At 50.0% G+C, this 24,718-nt stretch overlaps 1 protein-coding gene across 1 annotated transcript in view; it reads left to right on the forward strand.

The window, feature by feature from the left end:
- DDX46 (DEAD-box helicase 46) overlaps positions 1 to 24,718 on the forward strand; it is a 1,041,144-nt gene that overhangs the window by 169,387 nt on the left and 847,039 nt on the right. Inside the window, exon 6 of the mRNA XM_085617987.1 lies at positions 220 to 365. Coding sequence (XP_085474113.1) covers positions 220 to 365 — 146 coding nt within the window. The remainder of the gene's footprint in view (positions 1 to 219; positions 366 to 24,718) is intronic.

Consider the following 24,718-nt stretch of genomic DNA (forward strand, 5'->3'; position numbering starts at 1 on the left):
CTACCTCAAAGAGCGTTTGATATTTTTGCCGCTGTAAATCAGTAAGGGTTGCCTGAACTCTTTACACAGAGTACCTCATTTTGGTCCATTATATGAAGAGCCAGCTTCCTACAAAAGAACGTTGACACTTTTCTGTATTCACATTGCCAGTTTTATTTTTCAGACATTTCATTCATCATGCATTTGAATGCTATTCTTTTTATATCTGTAAAACTCCAGATGATGAAGAGGAGCAAGCTGAGGGGGAAAAAGAAGCCGCAGAGGCAGAAGATGAAGAACTGGATCCCTTAGATGCTTATATGGAGGAAGTAAAAGAAGAGGTCAAGAAATGTAACATAGGCAGCATGAAAGGTGGAAGTGAAAAGGTCAGATTTAATTTGGTTTACAAAACCATTATTTTTTAGATCCTTTCTGTTAAATGTTCAAAAGTAGTCCAGGGCGTAAAATAGGTTTTATGCCATGTCAGTCTCTAACAGACATTAGGAATCCCTTTGCATTGGCAAAAAAAGGCAGAGAGGTGTGTACACTTCTTGAGGGAGTGCCTTTCAGTTGTTATTGCCAGGTAACTCCTAAGCCCAGTACTAACAGAGCATGAGGAAATGTTGGAGTTTTGTATGTGCAAGTTGTTGCATCTCATCTGCTGAACAGAATCTTTGAACAATTTTTGTTAAGCTGCAAATTTACGTTAACTATCCGTATTACTGCACTGTATTAAAATGCTCTATATTACTGAAGGCAAAAGCAGTAAAATTGTGATGAATGTCATTCTCAAATATATATATTTTTACTATTCTTAATACAGCTACGTTTAGGAAATCTGAAAACTACTGTGATTAGGTTGTGGAGAACGTATACACCATTCTTTTTCTGACTATTCTCTTGTGGGTTAGTGCTTAGATTGATCTCTGTGCTTAGTGATGTAGGGAGGACAGGTTGAGTAATTTATTTTGGAACTCATGTTTGTTTTTTTCAAAAACAGTCCATTCGCAAACGAGTATAATCATAATGAAATAAAGTCTCTTTGATCTTGTAGCTTTCTTACATTTTGCATCTTTACAGTTTCCATGCTTTCATGAGCCATGCTATATAGAGTGTTTCTGTACTGTTGTGGGTAGGCAGGAGAAGGAGAGAAACCCCTGTAGAGTTAGTTCAAAGTAATACATCTAAGGCCTACACATCTTTTTGTATTTTTAGCCCAGCCACTGTTGTGGTACACTGTCACTTATGTCATATACCAGTCCATATTTGTATACCAGGTGTCCAGCTCTGGTGCATTGGGACAGCATCATTTTTGTGGAGTGCCTCTGTGTGCCACCACAAGTCCTAGATTTGCGACTGTTTTGGGTGCCCCATAAGAACCTTCTTTCCTCCCATTTTCTAGAGTGCAATTGTAGCAAGCATTCCAGTGTAGGGGACATTTTGAGATAGGTCCTTATATAGTTCACTTTGAGTTGAGGTCACTGGCAGTTCTAAATCTGCATTCCAGGGACACGGGTAGTTGGGCAGGGAAGTTACTGGAAGAATAGTTCATATTCTACCTACATAATGTCATCTCAGTCTCCTAATACTAAAGACCTAGTCATCCCTTTGATGAGGCCAAACAAGTATATGAGAGATGTGGGGGGTTGGAGCCAGCCCAGAAGTCCCACCAAATCACTCGGATGGCACAATTCATTGAAGAGATTGACATAATTTCAGACTTCCAAACAGGATTCCGTCCGGGAAGAGGCACTTAATCTGCCCTCCTTGCCATCTGGAATGACCTGAAGAATACAGTAGATCGCAACGGCGTTGCTGCACTACTCCCCTTGGACCTCTCAGCTGCCTTTGACACTGTTGACCATGACACTCTGAAACAAAGACTCTATGAAGCCGGCATAGAGGGGACTGCTCTAGAATGGATCGCGTCCTACCTTCGAAACAGAACTAATGTCATCCATACCCCACGTTTCTCGTCCAAACCATACTCCACAAAAGCAAGGGTCCCTCATAGGCTCTGTTATCTCGCACATGCTTTTCAACATCTACATGAATTCATTACCGGTACTGATCTATCAATTTCACCTCACGTGCTATAACTATGCAGATGACACACAAATACTCCTTCAACTGGAATGCCCCAAGATATTGGAAAATCCCCAATTTTCAGTTGTCTCAGAGCCGTGGATCAGTGGATGACTTGGAGCCATCTCAAATTGAATGCTTCCAAAACTGAAATACTCACGTGTGGCGTTTGGAAACATTATGACCCGCTTGCCGCCTGGCCTGATGAACTGGGATCACTGCCTAAAGTATCGAAGGAAGTAAGAAACCTCGGAATGACCATGGACTCCAAGCTATCGATGAATGCCCAAGTGGACAAACTAGCAAGATCATGCTTTGTCACTATAAAAACGCTGCGACGAATTTCCCTCATTTGGGTTTTCCACACAAGGTCCAAGCTACCATCTCCCTTGTTCTGCCCAAACTCAATTACGCCATTAGCCTCTGCCATGGATCACCTTTAACGACCATGAAAAGACTACAACGGATTCTGAACTCGGCTGCCAGACTACTCTTGCATATCAAACCGCGAGACCACATCTCACCTGCCTTGAAAGCCCTGCATTGGTTACCAGTTTCCAGAAGATCCACGTTCAAGCTACTTTGTATCACCCACAAAGCAATACATGGAATGGATCCGCTCTTCGTCAGGAATAAAATCACCAAACACATTCAACAAAGGAACCTCCGCTCTAAAGGGGCACCTTGCTTCAAAATCCCAAGATACAATAACAAAAACATGGGTGGCACAATCTTCTCTGTCAAGCAGCCAAACTATGGCACTCTTTACCCCTCCCCTCCCCCCCCCCCCCCCCCCCCCCCCCCCACATAAGATCCATGGACAGCCACCTTATCTTCGGAAACCGACTCAAGAATTGGCTCGTCCCCACATTAGCACCATGCGCAAACAAATTTACAGCATATCCCTCTATATAAGCATTTATTTTCACTATAGATATGTACCTATCTTTGTTTATTGCTTTGTATAAACATGTAGAATAATTATTTAAAAAATAAAATAATAATAATTGAAGTACAATAACACTTGAAAACACGAGTTTATCTGGTGCATCTTTGGTCTACATGTACTTGCTTCCATTTGTGCATCTATGTACCTTCCATGTACATTGATCTGTGTGTTTGTTACTTTTCTCCTAAAAAAGCCTATCCAATGCACTACCCTATTTCTCATCCTGTACCTCTACCAATATCTTTAATCTACATATACTTACGTCCTTAATGCATCTCTATACTTTCAATGTACTTATGGATCTATATAATTATCCCTGTCCCCTAACACAACTACACTGCCCTCGCAGGCTGAGCAAAACAAATAGTCGACATGGCACACATCCTTGTGTGCCTTGCCCACAACCGACACTGCCCTGGCATACATCAGCCACCCCTGTAGCTGGGTGCCCTATGCCAGTGGTGTGGGCAAAGGACCATGAGCCCTGTGCCCCTACAGTACCCAGAACCATTCCTGGGCACTGTAAGTGCAGTGCTGCCATTTAAGAGTATATGGTGCTGAGAGCTCGTCAAACGTGAACTCCACAGCACCATAATGGCAACACTGAAGACTGAGAAGTTTGGTATCAAATTTCTCAGCACATTAAACCCGCACTGATGCCAGTGTAGTGTAGGATTTAATGTACAAAGCACTACAGAGGGCATCTTAGAGATGCCCCCTGAAACCTAACCTACAATCCACGTCTGGTCTGGGAGGCTGCCTAGGCTGCCACACAGCAGACATGTTGCTGGACCCCTGGGTCGAGAGCCCCCGCTCTCCTGGGCCTGTAACAATGCACATCCTGGGCGAGGTGCTAGGTCTCCACCCCCAGGATGGGCAGGGGAAAGCTTAAAAGGCCTCTGTGAGCTTCTCCAGGCCACTTGCTTTCCCCCAGCAAACTGCCCCCCCCCCACCCCCCCCTCCCCTCTGGCGGGAAGACTGTCCGGAAACCCCAAGTAAGGGCAGGGGATGTGCCAGCCTGCCAACCCCACCCCTAAGTTGGGGGAGGCGAGGTGAAGCACATATCCGGGCGCTTGCCATCTTGAAGATGGGAGGCCCTGCCCAATCAAGACTAGGCTACTGACCCCCTCCCACAGGAGAGCGGCAGGATAGGGGGTGTACCCACCCCAGGGCAGGGACCCATTCGTCCCTGCCATTTACCTACCTGTAATGCCCCTAAATCTAGTATTTAGGGGCACCCTGAACCTTTCTTCTCCAGATTCCGAAAAAGCAAAGAAGAGCAAGAAGAAAGAAGACCTGCCGTGCAGCTGCTAAGAAGAGGAAGACACCAACTGCTTTGGCCCCAGCCCTACCGGCCTGTCGACTCTCGAACCTACTCCTGCTAAATCCCAGCACCTCTTGTGGCCAGCAACCTCACAAACCCCAGAGGACCTGGCTACCTTGTGACTCTGAGCATCTGGGACTCCCATGAGCTCTGCTCAAAGCAAGTTTCTAACCCCTGGCACCAGCTCGGAACCGCAAACCCTGCACACTCTTCCCCCGCAAAGCCTGGCCTGTGCCGGAGTGGACAAAGACCCTGGGGACGTCCCCCTGGCGACTGTGACCCCGAATCCAGCACCCAAGGACTTCCCTCGATGCTGCTGACGACGCCTGTAGCCACAGAACCAGGGACCCTCCCAACCGCGATCAACAGAGGGTAAGATTTCCCGACACCAAAAGGCACCCCTGCACCCGACTCCTGGGTACCTACCTATCCTCCAACTACCCAACTTACCTCTCGAAGTGGTGGTGGCACCTGAAGAATCTTCGTCCCCGAGCTTGCAGCCTTTGTTCATCCTGGAGCTTTCCCATTGAAATCAATTGAGCGCCCGAAGGCTCAAAAGCACCCTGCACCCAGCTGCCTGAGTTGCCCTGGCAGTGTAATCTCTACTCCTACCTACTTCCCCCATTTTCCTTGAGCAAGTGACCAGGAGCCCAGCTCCCACAGCCGCGTGGCCTGCTAGTCAGCAGCCACCAACCAAGGCCCCCCTGCCTCCAATATGATAACATAGGGCCTAACTCACTCTGCACCCGGCCGCCCCAGTGACGCTGAGGGTGTAACAACTGTACCAACTTGACCCAGGGAGACCCCTGAGTCTGTGCCCAGAACCTTAACTCTGCCAGTCGAGTACTTACCCAAAAGCCGATAACCCAATGTTCGAGGCATATGAGCTGCAGATTACACACTGTGCATAGATCGCCATCTGGTGTTGGGCCCGGATGTTTGCAGTTGTTTTTTCTCTTGGAAAGTCTTTGGAAGTCATGAGGTATGTGACTCCTCCTTTGGATTGTATTGCGCATGGGCTTCGGCTCCATCCTCCATCCTTCGCGCTCCGGTTCCGAACAGTTTCCAGTTCTTCTATCGGCGCGCAATCCACCCCCCCTTACGCAGTATTGTTTTCGATAGCGATTTCCACACTCGACGCGACTCATCGTTCCAAGTCTTTGTTCTCCAGTATTGGGGTGTCTTTCATAGATTCACATGCTTGAATATTCCCCGTCGTCGGAGTGGGAGTCCCACGGTAAATAATATAGCAATATATACAGCCATAATATATATATATATACATAAGTAATCATATAAAACAGAGATATAAGTAAGTAATAACATCAAGAATGTCCCTATATGAAATTTCCATAGAGATACATGGAAAGAGAAAAAAAGACATTCGTAGTCTATCTCTGTCATTATGTTAGTCCGAACTCCGGCCAATCAGGCGCCAGCTCCTCTCTAGAACCTTCTCCTCAGAGCTCCTCACCTCAGATTTTCTACCGCACGTCGTGTGAAAGGGAGTCTCCCTGAGCTCTGCTCAGTTTTTTCTCTTCAGGATGACTTCAAGTAAGAAGTCTTTGTTTAGACCTTGTTCTTTTGTGGAAAGCTACGTTATTCTCAGAAGATCCACACAGTAAGTGTATTTACTGTCTTTACCCTACCATGAAGTGGGTGAATATAAATTCTGTAGAATTTTTTCTACAAAAACTCTGAAAGACAGGGAAGGCCGTCTCTTGTTGTGGCTCCAGAGACTTAAGGATAAATATGAAGTAATTTTCTGAGGTAGAAAACTTTACTTCTGGCCGTTCCCACACAGCCTCAAAACGCAGTAGTGTACAGGAGTTACCTACTCCTTCCTTAAAAGAAGAAAATGTCTCTGACTATGACATCTGCCACTTCTTCTTCTTTGAATACTGCTGTGTCGCCCACGAGACATAGTTCTCAGGCTAGTGAGGTTTTCAACTTTCCAGTTTTTTTCAAAGATGGCTTCATCGTCTACGATGGCTCCGTCTACGAGGGCTCCGTCTACGAGGGCTCCGTCTACGAGGGCTCCGTCTACGAGGGCTCCGTCTACGAGGGCTCCGTCTACGAGGGCTCCGTCTACGAGGGCTCCGTCTACGAGGGCTCCGTCTACGAGGGCTCCGTCTACGGTGGTTCCGTCTACGGTGGTTCCGTCGATGATGGCTCCGTCGACGATGGCTCCGTCGACGATGGCTCCGTCGACGATGGCTCCGTCGACGATGGCTCCGTCGACGATGGCTCCGTCGACGATGGCTCCGTCGACGATGGCTCCGTCGACGATGGCTCCGTCGACGATGGCTCCGTCGACGATGGCTCCGTCGACGATGGCTCCGTCGACGATGATTCCGTCGACGGTGGCTCCGTCTACGATGATTCCGTCTACGATGATTCCGTCTACGATGATTCCGTCGACGGTGATTCCGTCGACGGTGATTCCGTCTACGGTGATTCCGTCTACGGTGATTCCGTCTACGGTGGTTCCGTCTACGGTGGTTCCGTCTACGGTGGTTCCGTCTACGGTGATTTCGTCTACGGTGATTCCGTCTACGGTGATTCCGTCGACGATGGTTCCGTCGACGATGGTTCCGTCGACTATGGTTCCATCGGCAATGAATCTTTCGATGGTGGTTTCCGTCGACGATGGTTCCGTAGACGATTCCGTCTACAAAGATCTCTTCAATAGCCTTCTATGCCTCAGAGCCCGTTGACTGCAGTCTCATCGGTAAAAATAAGGGTTTAAAAAAGACGACTTCTGCACAGAGGTCATTAAAAATCCAAATCTCTTCGACATATACAGCGACTACTTCGTCCTTTGCTGCTGTTCCTTTATTACCATTACCACCGAGTACTTGACAAGAAAGGTCGGGTGAAGTTATATCGGTGGAGGATTCCCGCCTTCCTTAACCATTGTTTTACCACTGACTCAGATCAAGATTCAGAAGAAGGTTTAGCTGAATCGGTTGTGACAACTATAATCGGCGGTTTTTCCTTTATCACCACAAGTGTCTGTGGTTCCGCTTACTCCAGTGGTGCCAACAACTATATCGGAACCGGTACCGGCTCCAATACTTTCTGTGGTAATACCTACAGTACCGCTGAGACATTCTTCAACTCGGACAGTACCTCCTCATGATACTGAAGAAGAAGAAGAAATTCCTCAGGACAGGGAGGATGGTGAGATTCTCGATGATGGTGGCGATGCTGATGATGATGATGATGGTATGGCGGAGTGGGATAACTATCATGCCCAAACACCATCTCCCTCTCCGGTGCTACCTGGTGACTCACCACCTGTTGATATGCAAGTTCCACCAGTTAAGGGATAGGACAGCACTAACGTTCAAATTAACGAAGGATTATTTCCTGTACGATTTCAAAGATCAGCCTGTTAAACAAACACATACAATCCCTATAATCGAATTTATTGGGGAGGAAGGCAAAAAGATTATGGAGGCCTCATAGTCTTCCAGCACGGGTGCCTTGATTGGAGAAAAAGGTACAAATCACCATTAGGAGCACCAGCGTGCCTCACTGGTCAAGCGAAGCCAGATTCTGTAGTCACACAGGCAGAGCAACGCCGGGCTAGAAACCCTGCATCTACGATCACTGCACCACCTGATCGTGGTCGACGTCGTTTGGATGCCATAGGGTGAAAATTCTCTTCGATGGCTTCCACCATGGTGAGAGCGGCTAATGCTTTGGCCATCCTGGGTCGTTAGGACCGTCAAGTATGGGCGGATATGTCAACACTAGTTGAGCAACTGCCGGAACCGTCAAAGACCATGGCATATGACGAAGAAGAGGTTTTATTCGGAGATCAGGTGGATGAAGCTCTCCAATCGATAAAGAAAGATACAGATACTGCTCGCTCTCTGGGCACATTGCAATTTTGATAACAACCCTTTCGGGGTGCACGCGGACGCGGCACCTCTATTTTCGAAGAGAAATCAATCAATATCGACCTTATAACCAGGGTTCAAACCGATATTCCTCTAACCAACAGCAAACTTCTCGACAGCAGTCTTCCAAGACTTACAGAGGAAAATCCTCTTACAAGGGTTACACTCCTAAGAGACATGACTTCCATCAGTCCCAGAAAATTGGAGATCGAATCTATCGGTACTATTTTCAATGGTCCTCCATACAAGGAACCGTTGGGTTTTGGAAATTATAGCAAGAGGTCACACTTTGGAGTTCATCGAATTCCCTCCACCCACACCACCTACCGGACTGCCACCGGCTCATATCAAAGAACTGTTACAAGTTCAATTTCTATAACACAAGGGAGCCATAGGAGTAGTACCAAGATTTCAAAAGAGGGAAAGGATTTATTCCCGATTCTTCCTTATCACCAAAAGGAAGGGGGAATGGAAGCCCATTCTAGATCTGAGGGCTCTCAGCAGGTATCTAAAGAAACATTCTTTTCGTAGGCGAACGCATGTAGAGATCTTGCGATTATTTTCACAAGGAGATTTCATGGAAACAATCAACCTCCAAGATGCATATTTACATATCTCCATACTACGACAACATCGGAAATTTCTTCGTTTTCGAGTGGGTCGAGGGGATTTTCCAGTTCAAAGTTTACCATTCGGACTGCGCTCGGCCCCTCGAGGGTTTACAAGGGTGCTAGCCCCTGTGGTAGCGTCCTACGTTCCAGGGTGTTCAGATCTTTCCATTTCTGGACGACTATCTCCTAAAATCACAATCGAAAGTTCAACTTCTACAACACACACATCTTTGACAGGAGGTGGTTTCGCGCCTTAGGGCTCTCCATAAATACCACAAAGTCCCATCTACTGCCTTCTCATCGCACGGATTTTCTGGGAGCAACTTTAGACACAGTGTCAGCAAGGGCACTTCTCTCCCAAGACCGTCTTCAAAAAATTCTCCGACTGGTAACCCTTATCAGATCAAAAAGACCCGTTTCTGTAAGAATATTGAAGTCCTTTCTGAAAATGGCGTCATCATGCATTGCATTGATCCCTCATTACAGATTACAGACACGCCCCATCCAAGGAGTACTGGATGTCCAAGAACGCCAGGTTACAGGTTCTTTGAACGATGTTGTAAACGTCACAGATCGGATGAAGTTGGCGCAAAGGTGGTGGACGCAACTGTTAAATCTAACGGAAGGCATTTCTCTTCTGACAATGGTACCAGACATGACAATAACAGACGCCTCTCTGGAAGGATGGGGTGCTCATTTGGAGGTTTTTATCAATAAAAGGAAAATGGTCAATATGTCAAAAAAAAAAAAAAAAACCTGGCACTTCTACAGGTTGGATCTCATGGCTATATATTGCTGGCTCTCAAAGCTTTTCATCCTTTAATCCAAGGAGAATCAGTCCTGATACAGACAGACTATACAACCTGCATGCACTATATAAACAAGCAGGGCAGGATAAAATCTCCGAAACTGTCTCGACTAGCTCAGTCGATTTGGGATTGGTCTATCAACCATCGCATCACGATATGCAGCAGTTAATCGACCGGGGGTATCCAATATCCTGGCGGATTCCCTGAGCGGGTCCTCCTCATCGACCCATGAATGGGAGTTGCATCAACCAACTCTAGAGAGGATATTTCAACGATGGGGTCGCCCACAGCTGGATCTCTTTGCCACACTAGAGAACCGGAAATGCCGTGATTACGCAAGCTGGCTTCCCCACAAAAGATCTCTGGGCAATGCCTTTTGATGGACTGGTACGATCTGTTTGACTACGTTTTTTTCTTTCCCCAATCCCACTCGTACCTCGAGTTTCTGTGGTAGATGCGGAGGCAACCTTGCCATCTACTTCTATAGCCCCCCGTTGGCCTCGGCAGGCATGGTTCTCAGAACTACTCCTATTGTCTCAATCCGAACCAATCATTCTACAGCCTCGTGCAGATCTACTCACGATGGACAAGGGGAAAATTGGTCATCCGAATCCCTCCTCACTGAGCTTATCAGCTTGGAACCTGAGCACTGTGAATTTGCCCATTTGGATACTCCACAGGACTGTAGAGACATTTTAGCTCAGGCGAGGGCTCCTTCTACGGTGAAAACGTACAAATTAAAGTGGAAAAGTGTTCCCCACTGGTGTGCATCTAATGGGGTGCACCCGTTTTCACTCCACACCAGAACAATTTTTACCGTTCTTCTTGCATTTAGCTAACTCCGGGTTTCTCTCATGCAACCTTTAGGGGTTTTTTCTGGCGGCAATTTTCCGTTTCCGTCAGGATGGTTCAACTTCCCTTTTGTTTCTTCAAGGATTATCCATCAATTCGTCTAGGGGTTATTTTGTAAATCTCCTCCATTGTGGCATCTGAACATCGTATTGGCTCAACTAATGAGACCACCGTACGAACCGATTCACAAGGTCGAGTTGTAGTATCTAACATGGAAGGTGGCTTTTCTTCGGGCGCTAACGTCTTCACGTCGCGTCCGTGACATTCATGCATTTACAATAAATCCACCTTTTTCCTACAGTTCAAACCAGATTCTGTAGTAGTGCGTACAGATCCAAATTTCTTGCTGAAGGTGCCTTCAGACGTTCATATTAACGAACCAGTGATTTTAAGAACTTTCTTTGCTATCCGCAAACTCCTACGGAGCAGAGATTACATTCCCTGGATGTGAAACTAGGTTTAACATTCTACATCAGCAGAACGGCTGCTTTACGAAGGATTGATCAACTATTCATAGTTTATGGACGCTTTCACAAAGGTCGTCCAGTGACGAAACCAACTATTGCACGTTAAGTTTCAGCTGCCATCGTCTTCTGCCATCAAAAGGCAAACAAGCCATTGCAGTCACCAGTGAGGGCTCACTCCACCAGAGCAATGTCTTCCTCAACTGCTTTATTTGCTGGAGTGCCTTTGCATCAGAGCTGCAGAGCAGCTACGTGGTCGAGCAGACACACGTTTACAAGGCACTATTGCTTGACAACTTTAAACGAGGAGGATGCTGCAGTTGGGCAGGCAGTGCTTCGCAATCTTTTTAAATAAGATGAGCCTCTTCCTTCCCTCCTCCATATTGTTTCCATTTATAATTGACATAATGATGCATTTATACTGTTACAGTTATTCAGTACTGTCATATGCATAAGAAGATTGATTGTCATTACAATTTCGAAGCTGTGTGATCATGGAAACAATGATATTGTTACTGCTAGCTATTCTATATTCAAGCATGTGAATCTATGAAAGACACCCCAATACTGGAGAAGAACAATTGTTACTTACCTGTAAACAGGTGGTTCTCCAGTATTGGTGTCTTTCATAGATTCACATGCGACCCTCCCTCCTCCCTTCAGAGGCTCTCTTCTCCTCATACACTCTGAGTCACTATGGTGCTACGAAAATCTGAGGTGAGGAGCTCTGAGGAGAAGGTTCTAGAGAGGAGCTGGCGCCTGATTGGCCGGAGTTCGGACTAACATAATGACAGAGATAGACTACGAATGTCTTTTTTTCTCTTTCCATGTATCTCTATGGAAATTTCATATAGGGACATTCTTGATGTTATTACTTACTTATATCTCTGTTTTATATGATTACTTATGTATATATATATATATTATGGCTGTATATATTGCTATATTATTTACCGTGGGACTCCCACTCCGACGACGGGGAATATTCAAGCATGTGAATCTATGAAAGACACCAATACTGGAGAACCACCTGTTTACAGGTAAGTAACAATTGTTCATTCTGGTCGTCGACGAGGGCCTTCGGGCCTACCCAAGCTCCGGTCCAGGCTGATGGAAAGGACTCCATTCAAAAAGTGTCCTCTGTGGGTCCAAATTTCCCCACACACATCTCCATGAGATGTGCAACCTCTGCCTCTCCCCTGAACACGAGGCTCGAGACTGTCCGGCGTGCAAATCCTTCCTGTCCAAGAAGACCATTTGAGACCGAAGGGCGAGGAGAAGCATGGCACACTCGTCGACAGCGATTCCAGACGACATCTTCGGAGAAGGTGTCGATGCTCCAGAAGGACAGCACACCGAAGTGGGCCTCGTCAGCGCCTCCGAAGCTGACGACTCAGATGTCGAGGACATCACTCCGGCACAGAGGGGCGTGAGTACCAACATCCACCCCCACCCCACATCCTCGACGGCATCGAAAAAGGCTTCGTCACGCCTTCGCCCTCGGGCCTAGGCACGACCAAAGACATTGCTTCCCACACCTCATCTTCGGGCCCGGTGTAGAAGCCTATCAAGCCTTCCGGCGGCTCGGGCTCGAGCCAGCCTCCCATCGGTGCCGAGAAACACTCCTCCACACCGGCGCCAAAAAAGAAAATGGCCTTCTCCTCTGTACGAGCTCCACACCGAAGCACTCGGCGCCGAGAACCAGCACCAGCTCCTCAGTACCAACACCGTCCCCGGAGCCGACCCAAAAAAATACAAAGCCATCAACACCCACACCTCGAAGCCGAAAGTCATCTCGGAGCAGAGTAAACAACCAGCCATTCCGAAGCCACACAGTTCAAAACAACGAACTGATGAAGACTCCAAGACTTAAAAACCTCCGGCCCAACGCTTTCGGTGCCGACGGATCGGCCACTCACTGAAGAACTATTTCGGCCTGATCCACTACAAAAAACACTGGTCAAGGACCCTAAGACTGGACATTTGATGCTCAGCATCAAAAAGAGACCGCTGGACAAGCCTGCCCCAGCTCCACCTCCAAAGAGGAAAGACTTTGCTACCTCCCCTTTGAGAATACCTTCACCCCCTCCTCCACCTCCACCTCCTCCTCACCCACCTCATCATTCCCCCACACCCTCTCCGGATGAGGATGATGAGGTCTATGATGACACAGGGGACGAGCCCCATGACCAACCCACAGTGGACCCCACTTTTACAGGCTCCCCAGACCCATGGGAAGACTAACATTCTGGACATCCCTAACGTCCCGCAGGATGATCTCTGCCCTTCGAGACCTTTCCCCCCCCCCGGAAGACACAATGGGGTTTAACCAACTACTCCATAGGGCTGCACACTACCACGGTGTGGATCTCCATACGGACCCCGTGGAGGAGGACTTCCTTCTAGATACCTTCGACACAACACACAGGGCCACTTCCATCCTGCCCATGCTTAAAGGCGTTATCAAGCACGCGCCGGAGGTCTTTAAAGACCCGGTCAGGGCCAGGGTCATCAACCCTCGCATCGACAAGAAGTATAAGGCCGCCCCTACAGACCCCACCTACATCAGAGGGCCAGCACCACTAGACTCCCTAGTAGTGTCCACTGCAAGAAAGCGTGCAAACTCCCAGGCATCAGGCGAGGCACCACCACCTGATAAGGAGTCCAAACTCTTGGACGCATCGGGCAAGTGCACTGCATCCCAGCCTGCCAACATATGGCGCATCGTAAACACACAAGCGCTTTTGGCAAGATATGACGGGGCACATTATGATAAACTGGAAGCCATAATGCAACACCTCCCTGACAAATACAAAAATAGAGCCAATGAGCTATTCCATGAGTGTAAAACCCACACCTCCATTCGCTGTGCCCTAGATGCAGCTGAAACCGCCTCTAGGGGAATTTCAGGTTTCAAACCAGAGGTGCAAGCTTCCATCCTGAACCACCCCTTTGACCAGGAACATCTGTTCGGCCCAAAAGTTGATGATGCCCTGGAAAAAAGGAAGAAAGACACAGATTTTTTTTGTAAATATTTTTATTGAAATTAAAACATAAAACAGTACACATTGGCATCAGGTTCAGTAGAGTAATTGTCCAGTGCGAGTAGAAGGAAACATTCATGACATGTTGAAAAAGAGTGGGCGCCATCTGGCTTCGCAATACCGTTTTTATCACATTGCGTCGAGCAAGTACGTATCTTTTAATCGTGATCACTTAAGTCTGAGTCTGAGGTGTCGCTCGGGGGTTCACATATATTCCCTCTATAGGCATTCCACCCACCCCAGACCTGGGTCCATTTTTTGGGGCAGCCTCTGTGTATGTAGACAGTTTTTTCGACCACCATTGTGGAGTCCATATCTCGGGACCATTGGGCGAGGGTTGGAGCTTGGCTAGAGCCCCACCTTTGAGCTATATTGCGCTTCGCCAACGTAAGTCCCAGTGTTACCCAGAGTTGTTCGACCCTGTGGAGATCAGTCGGTTCCCAGACGTTGAGGAGACACCTCCGCGGCTCCGGGAGTGTCGGGACCTTGGTCACTTGGCAGTGTGTGCGCAGAATTCCCTTCCAGTACTGAGTTATGACCGGACATTCCCACAGGGTATGTATGAGGGTTCCCTCCATCACACACTGCCTAACACATAGCGGGGAGTCTATTTGGTTAAGTTTAAACAGGAGTGTACGAGTGTAGTATGTGCGGTGCAGAATTTTAAGTTGGACCAGTCGCAGTCTGGATGAGACGCCCACCTCCCTAGGGGAGGAAAGCGCCGCCTGCCAGTCCGTTTCATCAAACTCCCCCAGCTCAGCCTCCCATCGGTTTTTAAGAGCCTCAAAAGGATCTGGCCGGTTGTTGATCAGCTTTCGGTACGTTAGGGAGGTCGCCCTCTGAGTCAGGTGTTCTGTGAGGAGCCGGTCCTCCAGCGGCGACGACTCCGGAAGTCGGGTCCCCGGCGGGACCGCCGCCTGAGTGCATGGCGGATTTGCATGTACCTGAACCCTTCAGTGGCAGCTAGGTCGAAATCTGCTTGCAGTTGTGCAAATGTGACCATTTCTCCCTTCCTCCAAAGGTCACCCACCCTGGAGATGCCAATGAGGTCCCATTGATGGAATCCCTTGGTGGTGCGTAGTACCCCCAACTGTTTTGCCTCCCACAACGGAGTAGCTTGGGTTATTTTCCCAGCCCAGCCCAGAGCCCGCTGCGCCGCAAACCATAGCTGGAGGGTGTGCGTCGTGGGGCCTGGGGGGCATCGGCCCCTTTTATGGTTGTAGAGCGCCCCCATGACCCACTCAGCCCCCAGCAGGTGCCGATCCATACGATATGCCGGGTTGTCCCCTGGCACATGCAACCACTGGTTTATCACCGTAAGCTGCGATGCCCAATAGTACAGTCGTATGTCTGGGAGGGCTATCCCGCCTTCGTACCACTCCCTGGTGAGCTTGTGGAGTGCGATCCGCGGCGTCCTGTCCTCCCATAGTAGGCTGGTGACTTCTGCATTGACGGCGGCGAAGTATGTTGGGGGCACCGGGAAGGGGGTATTCTGAAGTATATACAGAAATCTAGGGAGAGCCATCATTTTGAAGAGGGCAGCCCTTCCCAGCAACGTCAAGGGCAAGGAGCCCCAATGTTTGACATCGCTTCGAAACCGAAGCAGTGGCTTCGTTAGATTTTCAGCTATAAAGCGGTCCCTATCAGCTGTCAAATAGATTCCCAGGTATTTGAACCCGTCCGTCACCACCCGAATCGCACAATCCCGCGGGAGCCTAGGCGGGGAGCGGTGGAGCATGTAGACAATGGACTTTTCCCAGTTAATCTCGTAGCCCGATACCCTCCCGTACGACGCACAGATATCCAGGAGACAAACGATCGAGCGGGCTGGGGAGGCTAAGTACAACAGGATGTCGTCAGCGTAGAGGGAAATGCGATCCTCCCACCCCATTGTCCACCTTAGTCCCCGGATCACCGGGTCCTGCCGCAGCCATGCCGCAAGTGGCTCCAGAGCCAAAGCAAAAAGGAGCGGGGAAAGAGGGCATCCCTGTCGCGTCCCCCGCCCCAACGGAAAGGGGTCTGAGATATGGCCATTGACCACCACCTGTGCCAGCGGCTCGGTATACAGAAGCTGTATCCATGCGCACATCTTGGGGCCGAATCCTACGTGGCGAAGGACAGCGAAGAGGAACGGCCATTCCACCCGGTCAAACGCCATTCGTGCATCCAGCGAGAGGATGGCTGCGTCGTCCTCTATCGAGGCGCGGCGTGCAAGAATTCCGTGGAGCCGCCGTAGATTTAAGGCGGTATTCCGGCGTGGCATAAATCCCGATTGGTCTGGGTGTATTAGGGTTGTGAGGTAGGGCTGCAGTCTTGTCGCCAGCACCTTTGCCAGAATTTTTGCCTCCGCATTCAGCAATGAGATTGGGCATTAGGAGGCGCACTCATGCGCTGGCTTAGTAGGCTTCGGAATTGCCACTATGGTAGCCACTCTCTGGTCCGGGGGGAGTATCCCTGTCGACAGGCTGTCATTGTACATGGCCAATAGATGCGGGACTACATGGGCAGCGTTCAATTTATAGAATTCTACCGGAATACCATTTGGGCCCATAGCCTTCCCGGCACGGAGAGCGAGTATTGCCAACGTGAGCTCTTCTGCCTTCAGGTCTGCCTCTAGGGCCTCTACTTCCGACGGGGCCAGTCGCGGCATCGCGATGTCCCGGAGGAAGGCCTCATTTTCTGCCACTGTGGACGAGGCCTCCGGCGTATATACCGTCTTGTAGTGAGCCGCCAAGGCCTCTACGATTTGCCGCGGCTCAGACGTGTAGTCTCCCGAATCCAGCCTGATCCGCGCCACCCAGCGCGCGGCCCGTTCCAGCCTCTCAAGCCAGGCCAACAGTTTGCCCGCCTTGTCTCCCAGCTCGTAAACAGTATGTCGTGCAGCCGTCTGTTTGGCTCGTGCGGCTTCCACAAGATAGGAGCGATATTCCTGCTGCGCCATATGGGCACTATGTGCAGTGTCATCGTCGGTGTGCGTGACCTGGTTTGCCTCTGCCTCTGCCACCCCCTGCTCAAGCCTATGTACCTCAAGCTGCTGGGTCCTCTTATAGTCTGTAATCATGGAAATTGCTTGTCCACGAAGGACTGTTTTGTACGTCTCCCACAGTGTCGCAGGGCCTATCACAGGGTCCTTGTTTTCAGCGAAATAATGTTTGGTCGTCGCCTGAAGGGCTTTGCGAATCTTGGGGATTTTGAGGTATCCCGGATAAATTGGGAATATTCTGCGGTTACGTGGGGTAGAAAGTGTGAATGTGATCACTACCGGAGAATGGTCCGAGATGCCCCTGGGTAGATGGGAAACTTCAGTCATGCCTCTAAACCCCATGGGTGACGCGAAGATATAATCTATGCGGGAAAGGGTGTTGTGAGCCCCCGAGTGAAAGGTGTATTGTCGGTCTTCAGGACATTGGGCTCTCCAGGTGTCTATGAGGCCGAGTGCCTCCGTGAATTCTCGCAATTTGGGGGTTGCGCCACCGCGGTCTCTAAAAGATGACCTGTCCAGTAGCGGGTTCATCGTTGCGTTGAAATCCCCGCCCATAATGAGTTCCCCCGGTGGTAATGTCAGCAGGAATTCCCCCAATGCCCGGAGCGTATCCTGGTGGAGTGTTGGCGGGATGTAGACGGTTACCAAATTATATACTTTACCCTCCCATTGGCAGGTGAGCGCCGCGAATCGTCCCTGTTCCTCCCTACGGGAGTCAACTAAAATCAGTGGAAAGCGCTTGTTTACCAATATGCCAACCCCGCGGGACCCAGACGTGAATTCTGAATGTATCGCCATCTTAAACCCCCATCTGTCCAGTGCTCTCGTGGTCGAGCCTACCAGATGCGTTTCTTGTAGGAGTGCCACTGCCGGCCCCTTGCGCTTGAGATACTGTAAGACAAGCCCACGTTTAATCTTATCTCCCAGCCCGTTCACGTTCCATGATAGAATTGTAAGTGTGGGACTGTGTTGCCGGGCTTGTTCCCCTGTGGAGCTGACGGTGGCCTCTAGGGCGGTATTATGTGAGTCCCTCGCCATGTACGGTGGTGACAAGTAGTAGTCTCCGCGCATCTCCCCCTGGATCTATAACAAGTCTGAGGTGCAAAGTATGCCAATGTGTGGTAGCTAAACCTAGAACAAAACAAAAACCAACATTCCCAAGATGTCCCTGCCTCCCCTCCCTCCTCCCTGCCTCCCTGCCCAGCGGATTTAAAACTACCCGCCACCCCAACTTAGCAGAGTGCTTGGTTCCCATAACTGTCTACTTGCGTGCTGGGGAATGGCTGCCCAGTGCCCCTCGTCCGATCCCCGCACCATGTGTGTGTCCCTTTAGGAAACCGGTTAGCAGCATGTTGCAAAGTACGTAGACAATGACTGCGACACCCCTTTATTGACCGAGTCTGCAATGAGTGTCTTATGGGGAATCCGACGGCTTTCAGCTGCCGAAGGTCGTTTAGGCCGTGGCGGCCACAGCTACGTTGTGTGGTGACTGTCTCCTGCGGTCTAGGGTCCTCCAGAGCTTTGCCGGGTATAGCATCGCGTATTTAAGTTCTCGAGCGCGCAGCTCCGCTTTGACCGCGATGAAGTCTCGGCGTTGCCGCGACACTGTCGCAGTGTAGTCCGGGTAGAGGGTTACCGTGCAGTTGTCAACCCGCAGCGGGGGGGCGGTACGCGCCGCCTGGAGGATGGCGTCTCTATCTCGGAAGTTGAAGATACGGGCCAGGATCGGGCGCGGGGGGGCCCCAGGTCTCGGCCTCCCCCCAGGCACCCGGTGCGCTCTTTCGACCGAGAAAAATTTTGAAAGTCCGCGCGGCTGCAATTGTTACGTGATAAGCTTTTCCACGAAGAGGTCGAGCGCCGGCCTCCGCTCACTCTCAGGCACACCCACGACGCGGACGTTGTTCCGTCTCGACCTGCCCTCCTGGTCATCCAGCTTGTCCATAAGTTGTTTCTGGACCCGCTCCAGCGATTGTATGCGTTTTCTGCTCTCGGCCGCGTCTTTAGTGAGGGTTGCGGTAGTCGTTTCGACCTCGGACAGCCTCGTGTTGATTTTGGCGACAATCCGCCCTCAGCAGCGTCACGTCTGTGGAGATCGTGCCAATGGAGGTTTGCATCTGTGTCAGTGTGGCCATAACATCTGCCAGGGTGATCTCTTTGGCCTTGTCAGGCGGGGGCGGGAGGCTGGCCGGTCTTTCTGAAAGGCACATTTGTCGAGCCTGGCCTGCGCTCCCCCACGCTGGCCCTTCTCCCCCATGGTGGCCTGCGATGTGCGGCCTGCGGGGGTGTCGGCCTTCTTTCTGTCTCTGTATCGTACAGGCCTCAGATCCCCAGTTGCCTCCTTACCAGGTGAGTGGGCGCACACCTCGCTCCGCCCGTGTCCGCCGCGTCAGGTCTCAAGTCTCAGGCAAGGCCGGCGCCTTATGCTGCAAGGCCACTGTAGGAGAGTAGGGTCTGCTATCCTATGGTCACCCCAAATTTTTGCTTTTTGCTTCACTGGTTTTTGACATATTGAGGCTGTGGGCCTGCCAATCAGACCCCCAGCCTGCTGTTCTCTCTACTAAATTTACACTATGCACCCTAGGTGCATAACCAATTGGAAGTGGATCACCCTGTGAGCCCCTGTACCAGTGTACACTAGGTACCCAGGGCATTGGTGTATCTAAGGCCTACCAGGGGCTGAAGCATGTATTGTGCCACCCCTGGCCTGGCCTAACAAATTTGACACAACTGGCTGATCACTCAGCTGGGGTAAGTTGGTGTAACCACCTCTTACTTAGGTGTAGTATACCTATACCTAACCTTAAATGGGACACATGCTAACCTATAAGTCACTCCTATGGCAGGCCTTAACAATCCTGAAGGCAGAGTGCTTGGTTCCATGTGAGATGGTACTCTGGCATGAGCTGAGCCTGTCTGCAGTGGTCGGAACAACTTCCTTCTACTGTTTCCAGATATCGTCATACCATATACTCTTAAGTGCATTATGAACCTCGCGGTTAAATGCTATCTTTGGTTTGGCTTTATCAAAACATGTCGAGTAAGGTGTCATACGAATTGGAATACTAACCCCTCGCCAATTCTGGCGACGGGGTTAGCATTCCACCCTTCTAGAGGGACACGACATGTACAGTACCTGAAACCCGGGTAAATTCAGACATAGCCTCAGCTCCACAAAATGGATGCTGCCACCACAGACACAGGTCTGCCCTCCTGCTGCTGGGAGTCCTTCCAGCTTGGGAGGTGTGGACAAAGGGTTTCCTGCCAGGGGAGGTGCGTGCACCCCCCCAGACAGGATTTTGTGTATTGGTCCGGTAGGGCTTGAAAGGAACCAGACATGCCTGAGGCTCACAAGGAGCCTCGGTGCATATGCCAGTTCAAACCGGTCCTGGGGCACACCAGCCCTGGACCTGGGGCGAGCTGGACAAAGGATTGGGGGTGTAACCACCCCCCTTCCTGGTCCCACCCCTAGGGAGGGACCTAGCAGGTAGTCCGGCCCCTAGAATCCGCTTAAAGGTAGGAGCTGTGTCCTAAGACTTCAGACATCCTGGAATCAACTTGAAACTAAGAAGAAGACGGGAACTTCGACATTCTGCTGCACAGAAGACTGAAGGAAATCTCCCCTGTGGTCAGGGAGTGACCACCTTGCTAACGCAAGCACCATCCAGCGAATCAACGTCTGCTTTGCCGCCGCCTCCCGCCCGAGCCCAGAGACTGACCAGACCTGGACCTCCAGACCTCTCACCGCCCAATCCACAGTCCCTGAAAAAGAGACCCGTGGAGGCACCGAGACAAGTGGAGCCAGCCATCTTGGAACGACTACGACAAGCTGCAAGCGCAACAACCGAGGCTCCCTCCAAGTTGTGCTTTGGGATCTGAGCAGCCCAACACCCGAGCAGCATCTGCACCAAAGATGAGCCCTCCAGCATCTCCACGATCTGCGTGGGGCCCTTCTGCATTTTGCCACTCGACGCGCCTAACCGGTTGCTGGCCCGCTGGCTAGTGGCCATCTTGGCGACGAACTTTAAGAACTACACCGCTGGTCTGGTTGCTCCAGACTGGCCCTTGCTCCCCTCCAAAGGAGCAATCCCTCTGACCTTGCTGGTCAGAACCATCAGCTTATTTCGTTTTCCACAACAATTGCTTTTGCCAAGGCTTGTTTGCTTCGATCAAGTCGCCGACACCGCCGACAGCGAGAGCCTGCGTGGGACAGCTCGTGAACCGACTCCTGGACGTCGTCGACCTTCAGGGACCACGTGGCTGCAGAGACAAGCTACACCTTTCTTCCTGTTTGCACCCGACATCGCCTGGTACCCACCTGGTGCCACGCTGGTCACTGGCTAGTGACTGTGAACACTGTCCCCTCTGCTTACAGGTCTTCTACAACTCCGATCCACTCTGGGATCCACCGCATCTCTTCCGGACCGACCGCCTGCAGCATCTTTGTCTACAGGCTCCATTGAACAGAGAGAAGAAACCCGACGCACTTCGAGACCTATGCACCCGCTTCCTGTGGGTGAGGTAAAGCTGGCACTCCGGTGCCCAAGTGTAGAGAATCATCTTTAGTGTCTGTGTTTCCAATCCTGAGTTCATAGTCCATCCGGAAGATCCTTTTTGCAGAAACTTTGTAACTTTTACGCACCCATTGAAAACCTATGGGAGCACGCGTGTGACTATTTGCTCTGCACACGCAAGCCGTGGACCTCCTGGTCACTAACTAAAGTTAGCTCCTTGTAGGCCCAGCGATTCTAGAGGCCCTAGGCCTTTTCCCTTTTCTGTTCGTGGTACTTATACCACTATTTTAGTATATGGTTTGAGCGGCCACCAGGGCCTATCCATATAAAGTGCAACTTCTGTGTATTCTAACGTATTCTTGTTTAACGATTTGTGCTCCTGTGCTCATAAAGAGTCTAGGGGATACTTTGAGAAATAAATACATATATATTTTCAATATATATCTGTGTGGTGTCCTTTCATTGGTATAAAGGGGGGGTTACATTTGGTAAAACAGCCTGCTTAACACGTTTCACGAGTTTAGCCTCAAAGACTGCTTAGCCTACGCTACCACTAGGGCAGCTAGTCCGAAAAGGTTGACTTACAACCACACCATAAGGGTTGCTTGGCATGGTACAAGGTGGTCACTTTAACTAGTGAACATCATATACCAGGCCAACTCCTCACAGCCACCCTCCACTCCGGGACATGCAGGGAAAGACACAGATTTGGCGAAGTCTATGGGAGCCTTACCGTCGCACCATCCCAGGCGCTCCTTTCGCCGCTCTTTCTATCGAAGCACCTCCAGAGGCGGCTACTCTGACACCGCTTCTACTTCCTATAAAGCCCCTACCCAATCCACCTTCACAAGGAGTTACCAAAGAGGTGGCTACAGGGGCAACAATAATAAAGGCAGAGGCAAGACAAACACTTCCCACTCTGCCTCCACCCCTACCCAATGACTTCCCTCCACTCCCCCCCCAGACCATCCCACTCCGGTCGGGGGCAGACTCCACAATTTCCTTCCTGTCTGGACTACCATCACCTCAGACAAATGGGTAACACAAATAATTCGGTCAGGCTACTGCCTCGAACTAACATCTACCCACCCAAACAACGCCCAATGTCACAGGAACATTTAGCACTACTAAAGCAGGAGGTAATCTCCCTCCTACAAAAGAGTGCGATAGAACTAGTTCCTACCCACCAACAAAATATGGGAGTTTACTCCCTATATTTTCTCATACCAAAAAGGGACATTAAGGCCCATCCTAGACCTCAGACCCCTAAATCACTATATACACTCAGGCCATTTTCACATGGTCACACTCCAGCAGGTACTTCCCCCTGCTCTCCCAAAACGACTTCCTTGCCACCTTAGACCTCAAGGACGCCTATTTCCACATTCCTGTTCTCAACGCTCACAGAAAGTTTCTCAGATTTGTAGTGGACGGTCAACACTATCAATTCAAGGTGCTCCCCTTCGGAGTCACCACAGCACCACGGGTGTTTACCAAGTGCCTAGCGGTAGTGGCAGCACACCTGCGAAGACAACACATCTATGTCTTCCCATACCTAGACGATTGGCTCATAAAAGCCAACTCATACAACCAGTGTGTACAACACACTCACGCCACTATCCAACTACTTCACGAACTGGGCTTCACAGTAAATCACATGAAGTCCCATCTACAACCATCCCACGTAAAACAATACCTCTGTGCCACCATAGACACAGCAAAAGCGCTAGCCTATCCCAGTCCTGCCAGGATAGCAAGCATTCAGGCTCTCCGTGCCAAATTTCAGCCAGAACACTCTCTTCCAACTCGAGTGTTCATGCAACTTATAGGAATGATGGCCTCTTGCATATTCATAGTACCTCACGCAAGTCTCCAGATGCGTCCTCTCCAAAGGTGCTTAGCGCGCCAATGGAACCAGGCCCAGGGTCAATTGACAGATCCGGTGTTGGTAGATGGTCGTGCCCACCGCTCTCTGCAGTGGTGGACCACCACAAACCTTTCCAAAGGACGACAGTTCCTGGAACCGGTTCCTCAGATAGTACTGACAACGGACGCATCACTCTCCGGCGGGGGAGCTCACATACATCACAGCATGCAGGGCAACACAAGTTACTTCACATCGACCATCTGGAGTTACTAGCCATATTCTTAGCCCTAAAGGCTTTTAAAACGCATGTCTCAGGCAAGGCCGTCTTAGTCCGCACCGACAACATGACAGCCATGTACTATATACAAAAACAAGGCGGCACACACTCTCCGCAGCTCACCTAGCACAGAGCATATGGAGATGGGCCATACCCCCAAAAATCTTTCTCCTAGCCCAACATGTCCCAGGAGTCCAAAACACTATGGCAGATCTGCTGAGCAGACAAACACCACAGATCCACGAGTGGGAACTCCATCCACAAGTTCTTCATCTGTACTTTCAAATGTGGGGGCATCCACAGATAGACCTCTTCGCCACCCACAAACGCCAAATGCCCAAGCTTCGCCGCCAGATATCCACACCCATTGTCCAAAGGCAATACGATATGGATGAACTGGTCAGGCAGATTTGCGTACGCTTTTCCGCCTCTCCTACTCATTCCATTAGTGGTGCGCAAACTACAACAACACTCCCTCACTCTCATCCTAGTAGCTCCAACTTGGGCCAGACAACCGTGGTACACCACACTGCTGTACCTATCTGTAGTACCGCACCAAAAGTTACACCTCTCTCCACGCCTCTTAACCCAGAACCATGGAGAGATCAGGCACCCGGACCCAGCTCAGCTCAACCTTGCGATCTGGCTCCTGAAATCCTAGAGTTCAGTTATCTAAATCTTCCCCCTGACTGTATGATCGTCATTAAAGAAGCTAGGCGACCTACCACTAGAGCATGCTACGCAGCCAAGTGGAGACGTTTTGTGGTCTATTGTCACAACAATATAACCTAAATCCCCTAGATGTGTCCCTTCAACACATCATAGGCTATTTACTACACCTACAAAGATGCAATCTAGCCTACACGTCTATTAGACTGCACCTCACAGCCATATCAGCTTATCTGCAAAACAGGCAACATCTATCACTTTTTAGAGTACCTGCCATAAAAGCCTTCATGGAAGGCCTCAAAATAATAATTCCCCCCAGAGTGCCACCCTCACCTGTGTGGAACCTAAACATCGTTCTCACCAGACTAATGGGGCCTCCCTTTGAA

This window comes from Triturus cristatus, chromosome 7, assembly GCF_964204655.1.
Source record: "Triturus cristatus chromosome 7, aTriCri1.1, whole genome shotgun sequence".
Lineage (NCBI taxonomy): Eukaryota > Metazoa > Chordata > Amphibia > Caudata > Salamandridae > Triturus > Triturus cristatus.